The sequence below is a fragment of the Pecten maximus genome, chromosome 3 (genome assembly GCF_902652985.1).
Source record: "Pecten maximus chromosome 3, xPecMax1.1, whole genome shotgun sequence".
In the NCBI taxonomy this organism is placed as follows: domain Eukaryota; kingdom Metazoa; phylum Mollusca; class Bivalvia; order Pectinida; family Pectinidae; genus Pecten; species Pecten maximus.
The window spans coordinates 41,599,226-41,619,462 of NC_047017.1; the positions used below are offsets into that span (position 1 = coordinate 41,599,226).

Consider the following 20,237-nt stretch of genomic DNA (forward strand, 5'->3'; position numbering starts at 1 on the left):
AGTTTCATTGAAATTGGCCATTTAGTTTAGGAGGAGTTGTCCGGACAATCTTAAAGTTATGGTTCTTATCGGAAAACCTGTTTATAGTGACCAGTTACCATAGCAACCATAATTTTGAGAAAAATAAAGTGGCATGCACATGATCATTAATATTTGTGTGAAGTTTCATCGCAATTGGCCCATCGGTTTAGGAGGAGTTGTCCGGACAAAATGCGTCTACAGACAGACAGACGGATGGACGGACAGACAACCTGATTCCAGTATACCCCCCCTAACTTCGTTGCGGGGGTATAATTAATCGATCAGCAGATTACCATCTGCATCCCAGAAAACCGAGGCCATAACTTTCCCAGCTGATGGAAAAGTTTTTCCCTTCTTTAGCGGGGCAGAGCCAGGGTGCTTTCATTGTTTCGATTGTTGTTTGGCCTCTGGGGTGAAATAATGGACCCATGTTTCATCCATAGTGACAAATCTCTGAAGAAAGTTGGCAGGATCTTCCTCAAAAAGGTTAAGATTAGCAGGCAATTATGTGCACCTGGTGTGCTTCTGATCAACTATCAGAAGTCTTGGTACCTATCGGACTGAAAGCTTTCTCATTGCAAGATCCTCGGTCAGAATGGAATGTACTCTTTTCTGTGAAACGCAAACTCTGTTGGCTATATATCTTTCTGTGACTCGTCTGTCAGTCAAAACAATATCATGAACTTTATTGACCATTTCTGGGGTTGCAACATTGACAGGCCTTTCAGGACGGGTCATCCTCAAGGCTCTGTTGGCCTTGCTTAAATTCTGCCACCACATATGAAGGGGCATCTTTCCCTAGTGTTGCTGCCATATCATTATGGATATCCTTAGGTGTTAAACCTCTTTTATGACCAGTCCTTGAACACATGGCCCTATATAGTCAGAGAACAGTAGGACTTAAAAAGAACATCCTTAAGTACCTCCTTCAATAAAAGACTCACAACATATCAATCATCCCTCCAACACTGAACATTTCCTGTAGGTGATACATACATGTATAAGTTTAACTGTACAAATGTTATGCCCAAGATAAGATAAAATTAAAAAATCAGCGAGACATTGTAATAACCAGTACAAATTCAATGTCTCCCTTCTCTGAGGGTGAGAAATGTATATGATATCTTTAACTTCTTTTGAGGTAAAAGGATTGGTTTAGTTTATCATAGTCTAACATCCTATTAACAGCTAAGGTCATTTAAGGATGGCCTCCTGTGTGTGTGACATGCATGTGCTGAGTGGGAATGTGTGGACTGGGAGGCTGTGGTATGTTCCTGTTATGACTCCTTGACTGTAACTTTTGCCAATTTATAGTGCTACCTCACTGATGCATACTGCCAAAGACACCTAGCAGGACACCCCACCCAGTCACATTATATTGACAACATGCAAACCGGTTGCCCTACTCCCAAAATACTGAGCGATTAGCAGGAGAAGCAACTACCATTTTTAAAGACTCTGACCTCATCAAACTTTGTAGTTCTTCATCCCAGCATGCTAAAGGCCAAATATCAGGTACCTTTGTCTCGGGCATGCTCTTGTTATCGAGAAATCATTGTTTAAATATCTTAACATATTTGACCCCTGTCACCTTGAATGTATTTGAACTGACACTTAGTAGCCTGGCCACCTGTCTCTAGAATGTTAAGATCATAAATTAAATTAAGTTGTTTAAAAGAAGTTTTGACCTCAAACAGATGGATGGTCATCTAAGGGATGCTGCACTACGACATTAGCTCACTAGCTCGGCCCTTAACACTTTTTTTTAACTCAAATATTATGCAAGGAATGTTTTTTTATGTTTATTGGAAATAGGTAGGTACCAGTTATTATAATTATCAGTACATTAATAATGAATCAGTGGAAAACAATCTTCAAATTATTAATTATAATCATGGCAGTAAAAACAAAACAAGGTAGGTAATTTTTTAAATGCATTCATCTTGAGAATTATTTCCCTGACAACGACATACATTTTCCCTGACAACGACATACATTTTCATGTATTTTCGTGTGTTCTGTAGATCCCATGACTTACCTATGAGATTTGAAATAATGGCAACAATTCAATGATATTTTTATTTTATGTCTAGAACCTGTAAACTGTTTTGTGAATTTTACAATTAGAGGATTTACATTCACATGGGAATAAAACAAGACAGATTGACTGAGATGGTAAAACTATTGTCTCCCCTGGTTGTACCTGTAAGGGACTAGAACGTATATTATTGACAGAAGGGATGACAGGTGAATGTTACAAGGCATGATGTTGAAACAAAAGAGTCAAGAATAGGTATACCTATTGCATGGACATTCAACTGTAGCGTACTCCACAGAAATGTTCAACCTACAGAGGGAAGATATAAAACATGTCTGTATATTTGGTAACAGGAGTTCTGGTATCAAACCTTGTTGTTAGTGTTGTAAAATGTTCCAACAGGTATTAACCCATTATGGCCGATATCATCATAATGCAGTCCAACAAACACAGCTTCACACAACTACAGATAAAAATACAGTTTCACTCACGAACTTAGGAAATGATGAAAAGACTTCAGACAGGTTTTCTTGTTATTAAAATGATGGAAGTATTGATTTGATTGTAAAATGATTTATTTAAGTACCAATAAAATTTCTAGAGTACAACCAGTCACACTAAAAATAAGACGTACTTGCACGAACTTTCAATCTGGCATTCGTAATAAATTTTTCCACTTTCAATTTAAAAATCTTGTTTCGCAATTACAAATCCAATCATATTGTGATAAATATTTCACATACATAATTTTTCAGTGAAAAGACAATTTATTTATTGCCGACCAAAAATCAATAATTTTATAATCACACCAGCTAGTATATGTACATAACGATGCTAGATCTGAACGACACCATCTGCTGATAATCCACTGATTAAACCAACACACAGGTTTTATCCAAATCCTCTTTTTAGTAATATTTGCCATATAAATTTTAAGTGACAAGTCCAATAACCACTGTGTCTCGTTTTTTAAATTTGTGGAGAAAAACAAACACAAATTTTCAATTTGAAAATGACAAACCTTTATTAAGTGCTGCAATGGAGTGAGGGATAAATTGTGCAAGAGTCCTCAGTGTTCAATAATTTACAAATTCCCACACACTAGGAGCTGCCATGTTGTAATATGATTTTGAGTGCTTTGGTCACACATTGAGAACTGATGTGCAATATTTATAATTATGATTATGATTTTAACAAACAACCAGGACTTGCAGATGCATATACCTCATCTCTTCCCCACTTACGAGTTACATGTAGATATGTAGATATTATTACATAATCTCTACCTACATTACATAGATATACCTAATCTCTATCTACATAACACAGATATACCTAATCTCTACCTACATAACATAGATATACCTAATCTCTACCTACATAACATAGATATACCTAATCTCTACCTACATAACATAGATATACCTAATCTCTACCTACATGTACACAACATAGATACATATACCTAATCTCTACCTACATTACATAGATACATATACCTAATCTCTGCCTACATAACATAGATATATATACCTAATCTCTGCCTACATAACATAGATATACCTAATCTCTTCCTACATAACATAGATATACCTAATCTCTACCTACATAACATAGATATATATACCTAATCTGTACCTACATAACATAGATACATATACCTAATCTCTACCTACATAACATAGATACATATACCTAATCTCTGCCTACATAACATAGATATACCTAATCTCTACCTACATAACATAGACATACCTAATCTCTACCTACATTACATAGATATATATACCTAATCTCTACCTACATAACATAGATATACCTAATCTCTACCTACATAACATAGATATATATACCTAATCTCTGCCTACATAACATAGATATACCTAATCTCTACCTACATTACATAGATACATATACCTAATCTCTACCTACATAACATAGATATACCTAATCTCTACCTACATAACATAGATATACCTAATCTCTGCCTACATAACATAGATATACCTAATCTCTACCTACATTACATAGGTACATATACCTAATCTCTACCTACATAACATAGATATACCTAATCTCTACCTACATAACATAGATATATATACCTAATCTCTGCCTACATAACATAGATATACCTAATCTCTACCTACATAACATAGATATACCTAATCTCTGCCTACATAACATAGATATACCTAATCTCTACCTACATTACATAGATATATATACCTAATCTCTACCTACATAACATAGATATACCTAATCTCTACCTACATAATATAGATATATATATCTAGTCTCTACCTACATAACATAGATACATATACCTTATCTCTACCAACATTACATAGATATACCTAATCTCTACCTACATAACATAGATACATATACCTAATCTCTACCTACATAACATAGATATACCTAATCTCTACCTACATAACATAGATACATATACCTAATCTCTACCTACATAACATAGATATACCTAATCTCTACCTACATAACATAGATACATATACCTAATCTCTGCCTACATAACGTAGATACATATATCTAATCTCTACCTACATTACATAGATCCATATACCTAATCTCTACCTACATAACATAGATACATATACCTAATCTCTACCTACATAACATAGATATACCTAATCTCTACCTACATAACATAGATATATATATCTAGTCTCTACCTACATAACATAGATACATATACCTAATCTCTACCAACATTACATCGATACATATATCTAGTCTCTACCTACATAACATAGATACATATACCTAATCTCTGCCTACATAACATAGATATACCTAATCTCTACCTACATAACATAGATACATATACCTAATCTCTACCTACATAACATAGATACATATATCAACATGTAATCTCTACCTACATAACGTAGATATACCTAATCTCTACCTAAATAACATAGATACATATACCTAATATCTACCTACATAACATAGATACATATACCTAATCTCTACCTACATAACATAGATACATATACCTAATCTCTACCTACATAACATAGATACATATACCTAATCTCTACCTACATAACATAGATACATATACCTAATCTCTACCTACATAACATAGATACATATACCTAATCTCTACCTACATAACATAGATATACCTAATCTCTACCTACATAACATAGATACATATACCTAATCTCTACCTACATAACATAGATATACCTAATCTCTACCTACATAACATAGATATACCTAATCTCTACCTACATAACATAGATACATATACATAATCTCTACCTACATAACATAGATACATATACCTAATCTCTACCTACATAACATAGATACATATACCTAATCTCTACTTACATAACATAGATATACCTAATCTCTACCTACATAACATAGATACATATACCTAATATCTACCTACATAACATAGATACATATACCTAATATCTACCTACATAACATAGATACATATACCTAATCTCTACCTACATAACATAGATACATATACATAATCTCTACCTACATAACATAGATACATATACCTAATCTCTACCTACATAACATAGATACATATACCTAATCTCTACTTACATAACATAGATATACCTAATCTCTACCTACATAACATAGATACATATACCTAATATCTACCTACATAACATAGATACATATATCTAATCTCTACCTACATAACATAGATATACCTAATCTCTACCTACATAACATAGATACATATACCTAATATCTACCTACATAACATAGATACATATATCTAATGTCTACCTACATAACATAGATATACCTAATCTCTGCCTACATAACATAGATATACCTAATCTCTACCTACATAACATAGATATATATATCTAGTCTCTACCTACATAACATAGATACATATACATAATCTCTACCTACATAACATAGATACATATACCTAATCTCTACCTACATAACATAGATACATATACCTCATCTCTGTCCACATAACATAGATATACCTAATCTCTACCTACATAACATAGATACATATACCTAATCTCTACCTACATAACATAGATACATATACCTCATCTCTGTCCACATAACATAGATATACCTAATATCTACCTACATAACATAGATACATATACCTAATCTCTACTTACATAACATAGATACATATACCTAATCTCTACCTACATAACATAGATACATATACCTAATCTCTACCTACATAACATAGATATACCTAATCTCTACCTACATAACATAGATACATATACCTAATCTCTACCTACATAACATAGATACATATACCTAATCTCTACCTACATTACATAGATATACCTAATCTCTACCTACATAATATAGATACATATACCTAATATCTACCTACATTACATAGATACATATACCTAATATCTACCTACATAACATAGATATACCTAATCTCTACCTACATAACATAGATATATATACCTAATCTCTGCCTACATAACATAGATATATATACCTAATCTCTGCCTACATAACATAGATATACCTAATCTCTACCTACATTACATAGATACATATACCTAATATCTACCTACATAACATAGATACATATACCTAATCTCTACCTACATAACATAGATACATATACATAATCTCTACCTACATAACATAGATACATATACCTAATCTCTACCTACATAACATAGATACATATACCTAATCTCTACTTACATAACATAGATATACCTAATCTCTACCTACATAACATAGATACATATACCTAATATCTACCTACATAACATAGATACATATACCTAATATCTACCTACATAACATAGATACATATACCTAATCTCTACCTACATAACATAGATACATATACATAATCTCTACCTACATAACATAGATACATATACCTAATCTCTACCTACATAACATAGATACATATACCTAATCTCTACTTACATAACATAGATATACCTAATCTCTACCTACATAACATAGATACATATACCTAATATCTACCTACATAACATAGATACATATACTTAATCTCTACCTACATAACATAGATACATATACCTAATCTCTACCTACATAACATAGATACATATACATAATCTCTACCTACATAACATAGATACATATACCTAATCTCTACCTACATTACATAGATACATATACCTAATCTCTACTTACATAACATAGATATACCTAATATCTACCTACATAACATAGATACATATACCTAATCTCTACCTACATAACATAGATACATATACCTAATCTCTACCTACATAACATAGATACATATACCTAATCTCTACCTACATAACATAGATACATATACATAATCTCTACCTACATAACATAGATACATATACCTAATCTCTACCTACATAACATAGATACATATACCTAATCTCTACCTACATAACATAGATACATATACCTAATCTCTACCTACATAACATAGATATACCTAATCTCTACCTACATAACATAGATACATATATCTAGTCTCTACCTACATAACATAGATACATATATCTAATCTCTACCTACATAACATAGATATACCTAATCTCTACCTACACAACATAGATACATATACATAATCTCTACCTACATAACATAGATACATATACCTAATCTCTACCTACATAACATAGATACATATACCTAATCTCTACCTACATAACATAGATATACCTAATCTCTACCTACATAACATAGATATACCTAATCTCTACCTACATAACATAGATACATATACATAATCTCTACCTACATAACATAGATACACATACCTAATCTCTGCCTACATAACATAGATACATATACCTAATCTCTGCCTACATAACATAGATACATATACCTAATCTCTGCCTACATAACATAGATACATATACATAATATCTACCTACATAACATAGATACATATACCTAATCTCTGCCTACATAACATAGATATACCTAATCTCTACCTACATAACACAGATATACCTAATCTCTACCTACATAACATAGATACATATACCTAATCTCTACCTACATAACATAGATACATATATCTAGTCTCTACCTACATAACATAGATACATATACCTAATCTCTACCTACATAACATAGATACATATACCTAATCTCTACCTTCATAACATAGATATACCTAATCTCTACCTACATAACACAGATATACCTAATCTCTACCTACATAACATAGATACATATACCTAATCTCTACCTACATAACATAGATACATATACCTAATCTCTACCTACGTAACATAGATACATATACCTAATCTCTGCCTACATAACATAGATATACATAATCTCTGTCCACATTACTTTTAGAAGATGAATTAATGAAATATTCCGTACTAAGGATACACAGACTCAGGGTTTGAAATCGGAGAGTTTCTACCTGACTGTCGATACATTAAGTCTAGCCAGGCCTAATCAATATCAGTGTAATGCATAGGACTGTGCTGAGTAATGACCATCGCCAGCTAATATTTCTTTAATGTCGAGTAATATGTTTTCAGTGTTGAGAGGTGAATTTTGTTTGATGCCAGAGCATTGATCCTTGATGTTAAGCTATTGTTTGTCAATTAGGAAAGAATTATATATATAAATTCCAGGTTTTCAATATAAGAGAGAAAATGAGGAAAAGATTAAAGATCACATATTTAATCAATGTGATGAGGACATTCAGAGATGGTGAAGCTGAAGGACTGATAGAAAGGGATTGGTATATCAACATGGAATTGGGAGAAAACTAGACAAGAACTACATGTAATTATATGTGTTGTTTGTCCATGCCTTGTCAGTATGGTAAGTTTTAGGAAAAGAAAAAAAATTACAGAACTTTCTGTACTTTTTTCCCAAACCCACAAACCAAACTGTCACATATTACTTTTTTCCCAAACCCACCAAACAAACTGTCACATATTACCAGAGTTAAAGAATCTGATTGCAGTCTAAATATTTATTTAATTGTTTTCAGATTATATATATATACATGTATAGACAAGAACTACACATAAGTATATGTCTCGTCTGTCCCGCTTTGTCATAGTATAGTATCACCACAATGGTAGTTTTTAAGCAAACTCCAAAATTTATTAAATATTTCAGTATTTTCTCTTCAAAACAACCCAAAATAACCTCCACTTTAGTATGAACTGGAGGCACCCTATATTATAGACTTTTGTAAATATTGATACATTGCAATACATACAAAACATATGCCAAATTTGGCAAAATGTACTTAAATATGTCATTTTTACCTAAAAAAGCACACTTTCCAAAAAGTGAGAAGATTTATAGAAATCACTCCTATTTGGCTATAAACTAATTTGAAAATCAATTAAAGGGAATTTATAACAATTTCTCTAATTTAAAGGTGTTTAACCCCAAAATTGAGCAGAGAATTAAAATTCATGTAATCTATAGTATAGGGCATGTTGAGATGTTCAAACTAAAACACAACTAACCATTATATTCCAGGTTTGGTTGAAATTACATTAAAAATTTTGAGAAACTGAATTTAACATAAAGCTTTGAAGTGGAGATTTCCAGCATCCCTAAATTCTAGAGTTGTTAATTCTAGATGATAAATTCTGTAAATAAAGGATGTGTTGAAATATACATTGTCATGTGATTTAACTATATACCAAGTTTAGTTTAAGATGGACTTCTACTTTTTGAGCAACAATGGATCTCAATGCAAACCTTTAACGTGGAAATGTTGACAATGTCGCAATCGCCACCCTAAAAATAACACCATAGTCTCGCTTTGTGACTTCCTCACAGGTGAGACAAATATGATGTTCTTTCATGCAATAGCTAGGTTCTGCTAATTTGAATGCCTACCCTGAGCTATAGCATTAATTATTTACAATTTTTCATATTTATTTCGTCTGTGACAGTACTATCCCAAGTGTCCTGAAGGTAGAGGCAGTAATTACTATTGGTTGTAAACAATAAAGGCAGGCCTCCAAACAATAATCAGCAACAATTGAAAGTAATTTGAAAAACAAAAAATATTTAATTAGCATTTTCACAAATTAAAAAGTAAACTTAAGTGCTTCAAGATCAATATGATTGGTCATTAACTGCCAAGTAATATTTGTGAAGTTGCTAGCAATTTTAGACATGAGGCTTGACAAAAAGTTTGAAAGCTTCAAGCATTTGTTTGAAAAATTCTTTATTTATTTTTTGCAAATGTTTCCTGCAATTTTTGTTAAATCTATAGATTTGTAACAGTAATATTGATGGTACCACCAATAGTGTAAGATATTTCCTCAGGTGATGGAATCAATAACAAATTTCACATTTAAAGCTTTTTCAATCGTTTCAATGGGCAAAGAAATTGTATTTACAAATTAAACTCTTAATTCAAAGTATCAGCTGTGCAACAAACAATTTAAATTACGTACTGTGTTCACCCTCAGTGAGAAAACCACACTCTGCCATAACACCACACTCCATCAGACTACCACACTCCGTCACACCACACTAACACAGACCACCACACTCCATCAAACCACTACACTCAATCAGTCAGTCAGAACACCACACTCTGTCAGACCACTACACTCAATCAGTCAGTCAGAACACCACACTCCGTCAGACCACTACACTCAATCAGTTAGTCAGAACAACACACTCTGTCAGAACACCACACTCTGTCAGACCACCACACTCCGTCAGACCACCACACTCAATCAGTCAGTCAGAACACCACACTCTGTCAGACTACTACACTCAATCAGTTAGTCAGAACACCACACTCTGTCAGAACACCACACTCTGTCAGACCACCACACTCCTTCAGAACACCACACTCTGTCAGACCACCACACTCCGTCAGACCACCACACTAACTCAGAACACCAACACCAAACTCCATCAGACCACTACACTCAATCAGTCAGTCAGAACACCACACTCTGTCAGACCACTACACTCTGTCAGACCACTACACTTCATCAGACCATCACACTTTGTCAGACCACCACACTCAATCAGTCTGTCAGACCACCACACTCCGTCAGACCACCACACTCTGTCAGACCACCACACTCCGTCAGACCACCACACTCTGTCAGACCACCACACTCTGTCAGACCATCACACTCTGTCAGACCACCACACTCCGTCGGACCACCACACTCCATCAGACCACCACACTCTGTCAGACCACCACACTCCGTCAGACCACCACACTCCATCAGACCACCACACTAACTCAGAACACCATACTCTGCCATAACACCAAACTCCATCAGACCACTACATTCAATCAGTCAGTCAGAACACCACACTCCGTCAGACCACTACACTCAATCAGTTAGTCAGAACACCACACTCCGTCAGACCACTACACTCAATCAGTTAGTCAGAACACCACACTCTGTCAGACCACCACACTAACTCAGAACACCATACTCTGCCATAACACCAAACTCCATCAGACCACTACACTCAATCAGTCAGTCAGAACACCACACTCTGTCAGACCACTACACTCAATCAGTCAGTCAGACCATCACACTTCGTCAGACCATCACACTTCGTCAGACCACCACGCTTCGTCAGACCACCACACTCTGTCAGACCACGAAACTCTGTCAGACCACGAAACTCAATCAGTCAGTCAGAACACCACATTCTGTCAGACCACGAAACTCTGTCAAACCACTACACTCAATCAGTCAGTCAGACCACCAGACTCCATCAGACCATCAGACTCCATCAGACCACCACACTCTGTCAGACCACCACACTCAATCAGTCAGTCAGAACACCACACTCTGTCAGAACACCACACTCTGTCAGACCACTACACTCAATCAGTCAGTCAGAACACCACACTCTGTCAGACCACCAAACTGTCAGACCACCACACTTCGTCAGACCATCACACTTCGTCAGACCACCACACTCAATCAGTCAGTCAGACCACCACACTCAATCAGTCAGTCAGACCACCACACTCTGTCAGAACACCACACTCTGTCAGACCACCACACTCCGTCAGACCACCACACTCTGTCAGACCACCACACTCCGTCAGACCACCACACTCAATCAGTCAGTCAGACCACCACACTTCGTCAGACCACCACACTTCGTCAGACCATCACACTTCGTCAGACCACCACACTCAATCAGTCAGTCAGACCACCACACTCCGTCAGACCACCACACTTCGTCAGACCACCACACTCAATCAGTCAGTCAGACCACCACACTTCGTCAGACCACCACACGTCGTCAGACCACCACACTCAATCAGTCAGTCAGACCACCACACTCCGTCAGACCACCACACTCCGTCAGACCATCACACTTCGTCAGACCATCACACTTCGTCAGACCACCACACTTCGTCAGACCATCACACTTCGTCAGACCATCACACTTCGTCAGACCACCACACTCAATCAGTCAGTCAGACCACCACACTCCGTCTGACCACCACACTTCGTCAGGCCATCACACTTCGTCAGACCATCACACTTCGTCAGACCACCACACTTCGTCAGACCACCACACTCCGTCAGACAACCACACTCTGTCAGACCACCACACTAACTCAGAACACCACACTCTGCCAGAACACCAAACTCCATCAGACCACTACATTCAATCAGTCAGTCAGAACACTACACTCCTTCAGACCACCACACTCTGTCAGACCACCACACTTCGTCAGGCCATCACACTTCGTCAGACCATCACACTTCGTCAGACCACCACACTCAATCAGTCAGTCAGAACACCACACTTCGTCAGACCATCACACTTCGTCAGAACATCACACTTCGTCAGACCATTACACTTCGTCAGACCACCACACTTTGTCAGACCACCACACTCAATCAGTCAGTCAGACCACCACACTCCGTCAGACCACCACACTTCGTCAGACCACCACACTCCGTCAGACAACCACACTCTGTCAGACCACCACACTAACTCAGAACACCACACTCTGCCAGAACACCAAACTCCATCAGACCACTACATTCAATCAGTCAGTCAGAACACTACACTCCTTCAGACCACCACACTCCATCAGACCACCACACTCTGTCAGACCACAACACTCCGTCAGACCACCACACTCTGTCAGACCACCACACTCTGTCAGACCACCACACTCCGTCAGAACACCACAGTCCGTCAGACCACCACACTCCGTCAGACCACCACACTCAATCAGTCAGTCAGACCACCACACTCTGTCAGACCACCACACTAACTCAGAACACCACACTCCGTCAGACCACCACACTCAATCAGTCAGTCAGACCACCACACTTCGTCAGACCACCACACTCAATCAGTCAGTCAGACCACCACACTCCGTCGGACCACCACACTCCGTCAGACCACCACACTCCGTCAGACCCCCACACTCCGTCAGACCATCACACTCCATCGGACCACCAGACTCCCTTGGACCACCAGACTCCGTCAGACCACCACACTCTGTCAGAACACCTCACTCCGTCAGTCAGTCAGACCACCACACTCCGTCAGACCAACACACTCTGTCAGAACACCTCACTCCGTCAGTCAGTCAGAACATCACACTCTGCAGACCACCACACTCAATCACGCAGTTAGAACACCACACTTTTTTAGAGCCTGTAATTTGGCATAATCAGGCTCAGGAACCAGGGTTGAAAATGCAGAGGCCAGAGTTCCTTAAGCTGATGAGGCATGCTACAGAAACAAGGCCTACATGATTTATGAAACACAATGCTGAAATTGAGGATTTAGCTCTACCATAACTTACCTGTATGTCTTTGACCTTGGGAAATCCTATAAATTTTCTTCCAAGAGCCTCTATGGTGATCCCGATGAAGTTGAACACTGTCCATAGAAAAGCATAATACTCTGACCCATGCCAGTAGTATACAAATGAGAAGCACAACACTGACCCGGCGAACTGTCGCATTGTACCACCTCTTGATCCGCCAAGTGGTACATAGATATATCTGCAAAATAATTGATAGCAAAACACAAATTTATCCAATGTAACTCTATCATACATAAAGAGGATATTGAATGGTTTCCCATCGAATATAAGACATGTTTTTGAATATGAAGGAATATCAATATTTTTTTTGCTGCCTCCAAACAATGGTTCAAACCAAAGGTGGATGAAATCCTGCCATTTTCAAAGAGAAAGAAGTCTTTTTTGCTATATTTCCCTATTTCGGCCCCTCTCACTGACCTAAGGGAGCCACACCCTGCGTTTATACAATATTGGATCTCCTTTGCCCAATAATGTTCCTGACAAAATTTCATCAAAATCCATTCTATTGTTAGAACAAGTTGCAATTTAAAGGATTGACCTCGATTTTCAATCTGGCCACATGGGAGCCACACCCTCCGTTTATACAACATCAGATCTCCTAGTTGATCATTTCTATTATTTCACTGGTAAAAATGTAATACAAGTGGCCCATGAGCCTTAATGGTCATCTGACTTCAACAGACCCTGTAGTTTACAGACTCACTAGCAATATAATGGTACTGACAACGATTGGGATTGTGCAATACTGTATTTTGACCATTGTGGCCATCTTGGATTACCGAGATATCTGAATCTAAAAAATAACAACACTTGGTCAGAACCATCTTTTCAGGCAAGTTTGAATTGAAACCAACAGAAGGAACTTTAACTTAAGTTTAAAATGTGTTTTTCAAAGCAACACTTTGTTAGCTTCCCTTCCTTAACAACCCCACCAAATTCAAAATCTCTAAATCCCACTGGTGAAACTTCATAAAAAAAGTTAGAAATATATGTTGTTCAGGACAAGAGGCCCAACGGACCTGTATAGCTCACCTCGCATACTTGTGAGAAGTGGGTCTAAGACTCAGACTGTCACTCTAAACCGTATCGACGAGATGGTCGAGACCACAGACTAAACAGTAAGTTTTACCAATGTCATGTCCCTCTTATGAATGCCATCATGCAGCATTAATACCGAAGGACAGTCTAACCTTGACCAATTGGACTTGGACATATTTGTGATTCTCTTCAAAAATGCCAACAGCAGATTAATTGTTTTGTAGTCAGAGTAGTTTCATTAAAATACTTCTTTTTCTTCTTTTATAAATGTGTTACATCCAATTTGACCTAAAATGCAGCACAAAATCTTTCCAATTAGGCAGGAAAGTCCCTGATTGAAGCATGTCATGACAATACCAAATACGGTTACATGTAGCCATACCATAAAGGTATGACATACAGACCTAAACAGAGTGGGGAAATTCAGCCCCTAAGCCCTAGGGATGAGCCGCCTGTGTCTGTATATCCATATCCTCAAACTAGGATTCAATCCTGATAATAGATTGAATAATATTAAACTGAACAAACTTCAGGTCTGATGATCTGAACATTATATGGTTTCCCATACTGAATGCCACATAATTTCACTGGTAAGATAGAACGTTTTAATAGTGAAAAATATCATTATTCTCATGTAATACATGTATATGGTATGTGTGGGGTGTGGGTGTTGTATATAGTATATAACAGACCCTTTAATATCTTTATATTCCAAGGATGCCGAAAATATGTGAACCAGTTAATTTCAAAGATGTACACATAATAAGTCAAATAAATAACTTTACCTTTTCATGAAATCATACATGCCACGGTCAAAATATCTGAAAAGAGGAAAAAAAAAATATATATTATCGGAACTGTTTCTAAGAAGGGTGCTAATGTAAAAGTTGACATGTATGATAATTCCCTGCATCACTCCACATTCAATGATGGTTTTTTACCCAGGTAATATATCATCTTCAACTTTACAGGAAACCTTAGACATTTGATAATAAGATTACCCAGAGATCTTGTTTACAGCTTACAACATTATAAATATGGAACACATGATCTATTTATAGAACAGATAGAATAGTTAACTCAACATTATGGTCACCCATGTCACGACAGATCCCACCGAATTATTACTACAGTCACCCATGTCACGACAGATCACACCGAATTATTACTACAGTCATCCATGTCACGACAGATCACACCGAATTATTACTACAGTCACCCATGTCACGACAGAGTCATCCCTGTCACGACAGATCACACCGAATTATTACTACCGTCATCCCTGTTATGACAGATATTGCGATCACACCAAATTATTACTACAGTCATCCCTGTCATGACAGATATTGCGATCACATCGAATTATTACTACAGTCATCCATGTCACGACAGATCACACCGAATTATTACTACAGTCATCCTTGTCACGACAGATCACACCGAATTATTACTACAGTCATCCCTGTCATGACAGATCACACCGAATTATTACTACCGTCATCCCTGTCATGACAGATCACACCGAATTATTACTACCGTCATCCCTGTCATGACAGATATTGCGATCACACCGAATTATTACTACAGTCATCCCTGTCATGACAGATATTGCGATCACACCGAATTATTACTACAGTCATCCCTGTCATGACAGATATTGCGATCATACATAACAAATTATTGATCAGTAGATTAACACATTTTATCATCATCTGATTGCTTCCCAATATAACTGAACAATGGCAGCATTATGTTAAGTTCTGCCATCACATTGAGCCACAATTTATCATAGTACATGCTATTATGATGCTTATAATATCATAAATGATGGTTAGCTTTATGGAAGCTGATAGACAATGTTAAAATTTAACTAAACTAATTTAAAAATATCTAAAATAATTTGAATAAAAATGGGTACACAGCTGTAAAATTAATAAACCTACTGCATTGACAACACTTCTAAACAGCCTTACTATTATATATATTGTTTTTAATTAGGGTTTGTACTTGGTAGTGGTTAATCTTTCAAACTACCGAATATTATTTTCGCTAACCAGTTAATTGGAGAAATCAATTTTTTGTTCGAGTTATCTCCCTTGCATTTAACTATTCCGTCTTGTTGACGAACCAGGTACACCTAACAAATTTGGCATGACTGAACACAACTCAGTGGCCAGGCCGAAAATAAAGTAGCTATGAAAACTTATCACTATAGTCATATTATCATTCCCATGCCTCGTTTGTAATGCTATTTCTTGTGTCAGCTGTCCTCAAATATTGGGGACTATCAATTTTTTGTATACTGCATTAACTATACGTACGAAGCAACTTGTGTAGTTGAAACTTGAATGAAATTACATGCTTTTCATATAACTCTGTTTGTTTCAATCATTAATGTATTCTTGGACGTTTATATGAGATTATCTATCTGAATCAAGGAAAATTTGACATTTAAACATGCAGTTAAATAAGAACATTTCGATTAACTGGTTAGTAGTTTTTATCGGATTAGACATTATTTTATATACAATGATGTTCATCCTCAAACAACATTGTCACATATATCAAAGATTTTAACATGTACATAGTCCTCGACAATGTATACTTATGTTAACGGGTAGCAGAAATAGGTTCAGGGTGATTAATTGTTTTATCAAAATTATTTCACTCCTACTAGTTAAAGTTAATAAATTTTTAAACAATCAAACAAAGAGTCATTTCTATATGAATTATGAAAATTAGCAAACAGCGATTTGACATAAAGGAGATACAACTTGATAAACAAGAGAAACAGCATTCATTGATTGTGAAACCTCTACTGGAGCTTCATCAATTTTCACCAGGTAATCGATCTGAAAGAATTCTAGGAAACCATCACCTATACTCTTGATCAGCTTTATGACAATGTAATTTACTTATTGTCATCTCAACCACAATGGGACACACATTAACTAATTACTTGTGACTGAATTCTTTGACAAAACTTGATAGTCTGATTTAAGTCATTTAAAATTTCTAGACAGCCCTTGATATATACACTCAATGTTATATACTGTATACTGTATACAGTCCTTGTACACCCAATGTTATATACTGTACACTGTATACAGTCCTTGTACACTCAATGTTACAGACTGTATACTGTATACAGTCCTTGTACACTCAATGTTATATACTGTATACTGTATACAGTCCTTGTACACTCAATGTTATAGACTGTATACAGTCCTTGTACACTCAATGTTATAGACTGTACACTGTATACAGTCATTGTACACTCAATGTTATAGACTGTATACAGTCCTTGTACACTCAATGTTATAGACTGTATACAGTCCTTGTACACTCAATGTTACAGACTGTACACTGTATACAGTCCTTGTACACTCAATGTTATAGACTGTACACTGTATACTGTCCTTGTACACTCAATGTTATAGACTGTACAGTCCTTGTACACCCAATGTTACAGACTGTACACTGTATACAGTCCTTGTACACTCAATGTTATAGACTGTATACAGTCCTTGTACACTCAATGTTATAGACTGTACACTGTATACTGTCCTTGTACACTCAATGTTATAGACTGTACAGTCCTTGTACACTCAATGTTATAGACTGTACACTGTATACAGTCCTTGTACACTCAATGTTATATACTGTATACAGTCCTTGTACACTCAATGTTATAGACTGTACACTGTATACTGTCCTTGTACACTCAATGTTATAGACTGTATACAGTCCTTGTACACTCAATGTTATAGACTGTACACCTTGTACATCAATGTATAGACTGTTACAGTCCTGTACACTCAATGTTATAGACTGTACACTGTATAGTCCTTGTACACTCAATGTTTTACTATACAGTCCTTGTACATTAATGTTACAGACTGTATACTGTATACAGTCCTTGTACACTCAATGTTATAGACTGTACACTGTATACAGTCCTTGTACACTCAATGTTATAGACTGTACACTGTATACAGTCCTTGTACACTCAATGTTATAGACTATACAGTCCTTGTACACTCTATGTTATAGACTGTATACAGTCCTTGTACACTCAATGTTATAGACTGTACACTGTATACAGTCCTTGTACACTCAATGTTATAGACTGTACATCTGTACACCATTTAAGACTGTACACTGTATACAGTCCTTGTACACTCAATGTTATAGACTGTATACAGTCCTTGTACACTCAATGTTATAGACTATACACTGTATAGTCCTTGTACACTCAATGTTATAGACTGTACACTGTATACAGTCATTGTACACTCAATGTTATAGACTGTATACTGTATACAGTCCTTGTACACTCAATGTTATAGACTGTACACTGTATACAGTCCTTGTACACTCAATGTTACAGACTGTATACAGTCCTTGTACACTCAATGTTATAGACTGTACACTGTATACAGTCCTTGTACACTCAATGTTATAGACTGTACACTGTATACAGTCCTTGTACACTCAATGTTACAGACTGTATACAGTATAGTCCTTGTACACTCAATGTTATAGACTGTATACTGTATACAGTCCTTGTACACTCAATGTTATACACTGTATACTGTATACAGTCCTTGTACACTAAATGTTATATACTGTATACAGTCCTTGTACACTCAATGTTATAGACTGTATACAGTCCTTGTACACTCAATGTTATAGACTGTACACTGTATACAGTCCTTGTACACTCAATGTTACAGGACTGTATACTGTATTACAGTCCCTTGTACCACTCTAATGTTATATACTGTTACAGTGTATACAGTCCCTTGTACACTCATATGTTATAGACCTGATCACTGTATACAGTCCCTTGTCCACTCTAAGTTATAGACTGTACACTGTATACAGTCCTTGTAACACTCAATGTTATAGACTGTAAACTGCATACAGTCCTGGTATACTCAATGTTATAGACTGTACTACTGTATACATGTCCGTGTACACTCAAATGTTATATACTGTATACAGTCCTGTACCCTCAATGTTATAGACTGTACTGTACAGTCCTTGGTAACACTCAATGTTATATACTGTAACACTTGTATACAGTCCTGTACACTCAAATTGTTACTAGACTGTACACTAGTATCAGTCCCTTGTACACTCACTGTTATAGACTGCTACACTGTATACAGTCCTTGGTACACTCAATGTTACAGATGACACTGTATGACGTCCTTGTAACACTCTAATGTTATAGACTGTACACTGTATACAGTCCTTGTACACTCAATGTTATAGACTGTACACTGTATACAGTCATTGTACACTCAA

General features: G+C 36.3%; 1 protein-coding gene across 2 annotated transcripts in view; it reads right to left on the reverse strand.

The window, feature by feature from the left end:
* Window positions 1-20,237, reverse strand: part of LOC117324205 (protein-cysteine N-palmitoyltransferase HHAT-like) — a 58,862-nt gene that overhangs the window by 26,384 nt on the left and 12,241 nt on the right. For both annotated transcript variants that reach the window (XM_033879947.1, XM_033879946.1), the window contains exons 8-9: window positions 15,710-15,745; window positions 13,863-14,064 (exon numbers count right to left, since the gene is read on the reverse strand). In XM_033879947.1, the coding sequence (XP_033735838.1) occupies window positions 13,863-14,064; window positions 15,710-15,745 (238 nt within the window). The remainder of the gene's footprint in view (window positions 1-13,862; window positions 14,065-15,709; window positions 15,746-20,237) is intronic.